The sequence below is a fragment of the Lupinus angustifolius genome, unplaced genomic scaffold (genome assembly GCF_001865875.1).
Source record: "Lupinus angustifolius cultivar Tanjil unplaced genomic scaffold, LupAngTanjil_v1.0 Scaffold_65_20, whole genome shotgun sequence".
NCBI lineage: Eukaryota > Viridiplantae > Streptophyta > Magnoliopsida > Fabales > Fabaceae > Lupinus > Lupinus angustifolius.
In genome coordinates, this window is record NW_017723139.1 from 1 (window position 1) to 8534 (window position 8534).

The 8534-nt window shown below is 38.3% G+C and overlaps 1 protein-coding gene across 1 annotated transcript; it reads left to right on the forward strand.

The window, feature by feature from the left end:
* The first annotated feature begins 5570 nt into the window (after positions 1–5570).
* On the forward strand, positions 5571–6548 carry LOC109339256. Its single transcript, XM_019576669.1, has one exon. The coding sequence runs from the start codon at positions 5571–5573 to the stop codon at positions 6546–6548; it is 978 nt and encodes a 325-aa protein (XP_019432214.1).
* Positions 6549–8534: the final 1986 nt, after the last annotated feature.

Consider the following 8534-nt stretch of genomic DNA (forward strand, 5'->3'; position numbering starts at 1 on the left):
GTTATCATTACCGGAAAAATGTAATGAAGTAGAAATACGTGTCTAAAATGTTTTTGTCTAAGGAAAGACTTGGTATTTAAGTGTGTCTTTATGACCCACCTCTCTTTCCTGGGAACTAACCTGGCGTATATCCACATATTATGACATAATTCCGTTATAATTTTTTTTAAATTTTACTTTAGAAAGTGTCGTTGGATGAAAGCGATTAAGTTCATTTTAGATCGGAAGTGTTATTTTCCCATAAAATGTTATTTCGTAAGAATAATAATTATCAAAGTGACCTAATTAGCGTTATTTTGATTTTGGCATGATGAAGAGTTCGAGAAGAGACCCCACGAATTAGGCTCACCTGGAATCGAGGAAACAATCTGCACGACACACTCAGGTGAAGGAGAAAACATCTTGATATAGTGGTGTATGAATATGCTTCAAGACCTCTAAACTCCCTCACAAGTTTGGAGTTGTCTAGGGTATTAAGAAAGCTCGTACTTAATCAATTGTCTATTTTGTTTGAATTAAGTACAACAATATTTCTTATGTCGAATTATGTTAGGTTATGTTTATATATGAAGTTATCATGATTATTCATGTTTAATATTGCTCGAATAATTGGTCTACGAATTATATGTATGAGATATTTGTTAACTCCAAGGCTTAAAAACGTGTGTTATAAATGAGAAAACATTTCATTGAGAAAAGAAATTTAACTAAGTTTCACGCTTTTCTCGTCTGAGCGAGAAGTATCCAGAGAAAATGGGTTTTCTCGCTAGGGTGAGACAGCTCTCGCCTGAGCTAAAATATGCACAAAGAAAACTGGTTGTTTTCTTGCGTAAGCGAGATAGCTCTCGCTTAAGCCACATGTGCCTTATAAAAATGGTGATTCCCTCACTTGAGTAAGACAGCTCTCGTTTGAGCGAGAGGGCTCCATACAGACAAGACTTCTTAAGTCATCTGAACGATAACTCTCTCATATGCTAGAGTCTAATGGCATTTTTGCCATCAAGAATTCATTCACTTCCAATCCTATTCAATAAAACCTAAAACACCTTTATTTTAGATAATGTTCTTTTAATAAGTATATGTTGTAAAGATGAATAATTATATGAAATTCTTGGAAATGATACAAAGAAGAGTTGCCATATTTCAAGTGATGTATGTAAAGAATTGCATGGTTAAGGATGAGGCCCTCAAGTGCTATGTTATGCCCACACAGCGAGATCGTCTGAACATAAGAGGCTTGACTTGAGAGCCGTCCAGGGTGATTCAGTGATGGTTCGTAGTGGTGCTAAGAAGTATTATATGCCCATGCAACGAGATCGTCTTACCGTAAGAGGCTTGGCTCGAGAGCCGTCCAGGGTGATTCAGCGATGGTTTGTAGTGGTGTTGAGGTTTATTCTCTGTGGTTTAAATGTTAAGATCGGGTTCCACTAGAAGCATTCCCGATGGGAGATGTCTTAGGATGGGCAGATCGTTATAAAAGATGGATTAAAAGATTTAATTTGCTAACTTCGGTTAGTGTGCATATTCATTGTGAATAATGAAGTAGTGGAGAGGAAATTTACGAGAGACGAACGAGCCCCGAGATGTTGAGAGAGATGGCAATGGTGGTGATTCATCAACAAAGTCTTGAGGGAGTGTCTAGGTGAGACGAGTCCCGTGTATTCCTGGATGAGGTATTTTGTTGGATAGGATAGTGCTCACAGCGCAAAGTAGACGATCTCTGACAACCCCTCTTTGCAATCAAGATCGATGAGAGGGATGCCCAGAAAGAGTTTGATGTGACACCATCCTAAAATGGACAGTTCCGTGGGAACAGATCGATCATATATATATATATATATGTATATATATATCTATATATATATATGTATATATATCTATATATATCTTTGTGAGGAATAAGTTTTGGTGCGATCAAATCGGCTTGTTATGGGACATGTGCTCTCGGTTATTTCTGAATAGTTATTGGGAGGATAATGGTGTAAGGATGATGGTCATATGCATAGCATGCATACATGGTATTTATTGATATGGATTTTAAAATCATAAGTTTTATACTACATTCATAATTAATACATGCGTGTATGATCATGTGATATATTTGTACTTGTTCTTTGTTTTGGTGTGATATTCTGTGTAATTCCACGACATCAATGGTAAGTTTTTCATTAGATGTTTTACTCCTTCTCTTTCTTTCTGGTGTACTCGTATACATCCATTTTTAGATGGACATATAGACGATGATCAGGGGCTACCGCTTTACCATATCCCAGGAGGGGTATGGAGTGTTGAAGGAAACAGATACACCTACACTTGTCTCTATGACCTAGAATTGGATCTCGTATGTGATGGCTCTGTGTTGCATCTCCCGACATATTACGCAGTTTGGGAAGCATCATTCACCCTACCAGAGCGAAGGTTGTTAGGACCTAGCCCCAACCGAGATTCTCATGTACTGACTCAACACCAAGAGGGACGGAAGGAGCAGACATGGCTACTTCATGGGGTCCTAGGGGTACACCCGAGACCCTTCAATGGATTGGGAAGCATATGAGGTGGTGGAGGACGAGCATGATGATTGTGTAGAGTTAATTTGCATAGAGGATTTAGTGGAGGCTATAGAGATCTTTTCAGACTCAAAGATCGAGGAAGACCCAAGTGAGGTTTCTAGTGCACCACCGGTCTAGGAACTCCTTTCTTTCTTTTGATAGGGAACATGTGTAGGGTACTTTTGTAATGTCAACGCCCCGACATTATTTTATTTTTAATTGTAATTTTAGTCTTTGTTAGGGGCGAAGAATAGACTTCGCCTTGTATTTTGTAAACCATGATGTACGTATTACAAATTCAAGAATTAATTAATGAGAAATATTCAGAAAAGAATTATGTTTCGTTCAATTACATTTTAAGTATTAAGAAATTATTTCCGCAAAGGTTTGAAAATGTGACGTCTTGAAAGAGAATAGACAAAATGGAAAAAATGATTTGTAAATAATATGTTACATAAAAGAAAAAAGAAATTACCCATTTTTCCAAGAGATTAAATATAGTAATCATGAAATGATTTTTGGGGCATTACAGTCCAGACCTTGCGAGAAAGTCATCAACGAAGGTAACAAAATACCTAGAACCTCCTATGGATGCTTCCCGAGTGGGTCCCACACATCAATATGGACATAGTCTAGAATGACACGAGTCCTATGTTGGTCAGCTTTGAAACTAACTTGTATCTAGCTTGCATTTGCTAACTCCCCTCAACGGTCATATTTTTCATAGTTCTGTTCAGCCACACACACTAATATGACCCAAACGCATGTGCCATAATTTTGTAGAATCATGGTCTGAATCTATTGAAATCTCATCAACCACTCCTACAACTCCACCTAAAATTGTTCTCCCTGCCAGCTTGTATATGTTCCCAACAGTCCTCTTACCTTTCTTCATAGTCAAAGCATATTTTCATACTCGAAGAATATCATTGTTCCCATAAGCTCTATTGCTAAATCCTTTAGCTTGCAATGTCTCCAAAGAAATCAAATTCTTCTTCAAATATGGTATGTACCTAACCTCACATAACGTCTTCGCTACACCATCATCCATCACAATTATGAATTCTCCCATGCCAATAATTCCACATGCTTTATTATTTATGAGATACACGAAACCAAAATTGTCTACCCTATATATGGTGAACCATTCTCTATTTGGCTTCATGTGGTGGGAACAACTAGTGTCAAGTATTCAGTCATTTGCATCATGATTTGATGATACAGATAGTAGATCACTTTCAATGTTGTAACCATAGTCATCTTTCTGTATAATATTTGTAGATGTAGATACTCCATCTTCCCCACTGGCTTGCAAGGGCTCCATTCATTGGGACAATCCTTTTTGTAATACCCAGTTTTTTTTCGCTTAAAATACTCTATAGGTATTATGCCCCTGGAATTTTATCTTTACCCTTTGGAAGGACCTCCTCTGCCTTGTCTCCTCCCACGTGTTTGGCTAACCATCATCTTGAGACCCTGCTCATACATTCAATCTTATTTGAGTATGGGACAAAAGTGCATATGTGATCTCATCCATTTTGATTGAGTCTTTCTCATACCTCAATGTTGTCATCAAGTATTCGTAGGAATTTGGCAAAAAACACTATAATATTATTGTTTTGTCCTCATTATCAACCTTCACATCAAGTTTCTGCAAGTCATTGATCACTTGATTAAAAGTGTTGAGATGTTGTTGCAAATCAACACCTTGTTTCTTCTGGCCATAAAGTTTCAGTGTCAAATACAACTTATTTTCTAATGTCTCATACCTCTGTTGGTGATGTCAAATTCATAACATGATACATCACCTCATCTGACAGACAGCGTGATATGGTTCCTGCAACATTCTCCTTCAACTATTCCCATCTAGTTGATTCATATCATTTGGTTTATTCTTATGCAACGCCTTTGATAGACCTTGTTGAGCCAACATATACTTAATCCTCCTTTGCCACAATCTGAAATTACCAGTTCCATCGAACTTCCCCGCCTCGAATTTGGCACCTGAGTTAAGAGCCATATGATACCAATTTATTTGGTTTATTCAAGTGTGAAGTCTCACATTGAATATGCGCGGAGGAGTGGAAGAGTTTATCAGTGGAAAAGGCCTATGGAACTAACACCTTAAGGTTTTGGTTCAAGACGTGGTGTCTCACTTGTGGTTCTCCACTCTTCCCATACCCTGATAATAATTGAACTCCCCGGTAGTTGGAGGCTCTCTGGTCGTAGTCTAGTCCAACAAGTGGTATTAGAGCCGATGGTTCGGCTGAGACATGGTGGACTTAAGGGGGAGCAGACCAGAAAGTTTGTGGTACCCAACTTGAGAGGGAAATTGATGGGTTTATTCAAGTGTGAAGTTTCACATTGGATATTCGGGGAAGAGTAAAATAGTTTATAAGTGGAAATGCATATAGAACTAACGTCTTAAGGTTTTGGTTGAAGACGTGGTGTCTCGCTGATGGTTTTCCACTCTTCCCATACCCTGATAATAATGGAACTCCCCTATGATCGGAGGCTCTCTGATCACAATTTGATCCAAATATAGATAGTTGGCAACTGTTTATGTGACAACAACCTCATAATGGTAACATGATAGGTGGTTGACAAGTGTTGGTGTGGCAACCTTGTATTGGTATATGCGTCAGTGCCCAGTCTTTTAGTCAGCTTTGAGAGAAATAGCCCGGTTGTAAGAAAGAATTGTAATTCCAGCTAGTGTGGTTGGGCCTTGTAAATGGGCTAGTTATAGAATTTACTATAAATAGAAGGGGAATTTTAAATTTCAGTTGGTTGTTAATAACATATTGCCATTAATAGAAACTTTCCTATTCATCATCTTCTACCTCTAGCTTTCTTCAAGAACACGTTTTCTTTTCTCTTCTTTCTTTTTTTCTTTCTTTCTTAATTCTCATTCATCTCATTCCAACAGTGGTATCAAGAGCTAATAGATCATGAACCTGTGGGTGAACACACGAAGAGGAAAAGGACGAATCATCACAAAAGGATTCAAATCGGAAAAGGAAGATGACAACCTCAAATGGGTTTGCAATGAACCTTCCTGTGTTAGATGGAAAGAATTATGATCACTGGTCAATCCAGATGAAAGCAATTTTTGGTTTTCAGAAGTGCCGTGAAGTTGTGCTAGAAGGGGTACAACAACTTGGTGAAAATCCAACAGAAGCTCAGAAGTTGGAATTCAGGGAAGCTGTAAAGAAGGATTGCAAGGCAATCTTTCTAACACACCAATGTGTTGATCACTCCAACTTCGACAAGATCTCAGCAGCACAAACATCAAAGGAGGTTTGGGAGACCTTGGAAAGGTGTTATGGTGGTAGCACAAAGGTAAGGAAAGTCAAACTGCAGTTGATGAGAAGACAGTTTGAGCTGCTACAGATGGAGGAGGATGAAAGAATATCAGATTCCTTTGCAAGAATCAGAAGCCTCATTAATCTGATGAGAGGCTGTGGTGAGCATATGAATGATCTAAGCATAGTTGATAAGATCCTTAGGACACTCTCTACCAAGTTTGACAATGTGGTAATAGCAATAGAGGAATCTAAGGATCTTGAAACCATCAAGATAGATGAGTTGCAGGGTTCATTGGAAGCTCATGAGCAAAGACTCATGGAAAGGCAGAATGGTAGGCTCACACAACAAGCACTAAGTGCACAGTTCAAGAAGAAGTGCATGAGTTATCATGATGCAAAGAAGAAGGAATCTGATAAAGTACAAGCTGAGAAGAGGGAAGGAACAGAACCATCATCCTCTAAGCAATCTGATACTAGAAGCATCAGGAAATGGAACAATCAGATCAGTTATCAGAACAATGCCAAGAAAAAGAAAGATAAGAGTAAAATTCAGTGCTTCAATTGCAAGAATTATGGGCACTATGCCTCTGAGTGTAAATCAAAAGGAGTGCATAAAGTTGAGGAGGCAAGACTTGCCAAGGATGAGAATTCATATGAAGAAGTGTTGTTGATGGCACAAAATGAAATCACATAATTGATGTTGAGTGATGGTATTGAAGCTCAGATGGTCACCACCAAAGATGATGCAGATAGCTGGTATCTGGACACAGGGTGTTCAAATCACATGACAGGCCGTAGGGATTGGTTCATACAACTTGATGATTCAGTAAGAACAAGAGTCAAGTTTGCTTATGATAGTTTCATAACAACATAATGAATGGGCAAAATAGTGATAAAAAGAAAGGATGGGATTGAAACTTATATCTCCAATGTGTTATATGTACCTAAAATGAAGAATAATCTAATAAGTCTTGGGCAATTGCTTGAGAAATGGTACAATATATGCATGAAAGATAGAATGTTGAAGATCTACAATGAGGAAGGAAATCCAATCTTGAAAGCTCCATTGTCTCAAAACAGAACTTTCAAGATTGGAATTCAACTAGCAGATCACAAATGCTTGAAGTCAGTTGCAGATGAAACTTGGGTTTGGCATCAAAGATTTGGGCACTTAAGTTTCAGAAGTATGCATCAACTGAGTAGGGACAGTATGGTTCTTGGTATGCTTATCATCAAGAATGAAACTGAAACTTGCAGAGAATGTCTCATTGGTAAGCAAACAAGGAATAGTTTCAAGTCCTTCATACCAACCAAATCCACTAAACCCTTGGAACTGGTTTACACATATGTATGTGGACCTATGGAGGAACAATCAATTGGATGTAACAACTACTTTTTAACCTTCAAAGATGATTATACAAGGAAGATGTGGATTTATTTGATAAAGAGGAAAAATGAGGTCTTTGCTAAATTCAAAAACTACAAGTTGGCTGCTGAAAATCAGAGTGGAATGAAATTGTTATGTTTAAGGAGTGATGGGGGGGGGGGAATATGTCTCTCATGAATTCAATCAATTTTGTGAAAGAGAAGGTATAATTCATGAAGTAGTTGCTCCATACACACCTCAGCATAATGGAACAACAGAGAGAATAAATAGATATGTGCTAAACATGACAAGAAGTTTGCTAAAGAACAAGGATCTTCCAAAACAGTTTTGGGGAGAAGCTGTGGCAACTGCAACCTACTTGATCAATAGAAGTCCAACAAAGAGACTCAAAGGCATGACACCTGAGGAAATGTGGACAGGGATTAAGCCTAGTGTGGCACACCTCAGAATCTTTGGCTCAATATGCTACAAACATGTACCTGATGCAAGAAGAAAGAAACTTGATGATAGGAGTGAAAGGTTGATCTTTCTTGGGTACCACTCAACTGGAGCTTACAAGTTATTCAACCCTACTAATAACGCTTTGTCCTTCAGTAGAGATGTCATATTTGATGAGACACAAGCATGGGATTGGAATGCAAAACCAGAAGCCTTAAACAGATCTGGTCAGATGAACATTGAAAATGCTAGTCCAATACATGAACCAAATACTGATGTGATAGACAATGAAGACACACTGGTTGAAAACTCAGATGCAAGACCTCAGAGACAAAGACAACTGCCACCTAGATTGAGAGATTTTGAAGTGTTCTCAGACAACTCCATCACATCAGAAGCGGATTTGGTTCACATGGCTTTATTAGCAGAGATGGAACTCATTACTTTTGATGAGGCAGTAAAGCAAAGATGTTGGGTTGAAGCTATGCAAGAAGAGATTAAGTCTATTGAAAGAAATAATACTTGGGAACTAACAAATCTACCCAAAGGAAAGAAAGCAATCTCAGTGAAATGGGTGTACAAAGTCAAGTTGAAGCCTAATGGATAAATAGCCAAACATAAGGCTGGACTAGACTTTGGAGAAGTGTTTGCACTAGTGGTCAGAATTGAGACAGTGAGGTTGGTAATAGCTATTGCTAGTCTTGAAAATTGGAGCTTGAGTCAAATGGATGTGAAGTCAGCTTTCCTAAATGGTCCATTAGACAAGGAAGTTTTTGTGAGCCAACCTACTGGTTTTGAAGTCTCAGGGCAGGAACAAAAGATCTACAAACTGCACAAGGCACTCTATGGGTTAAA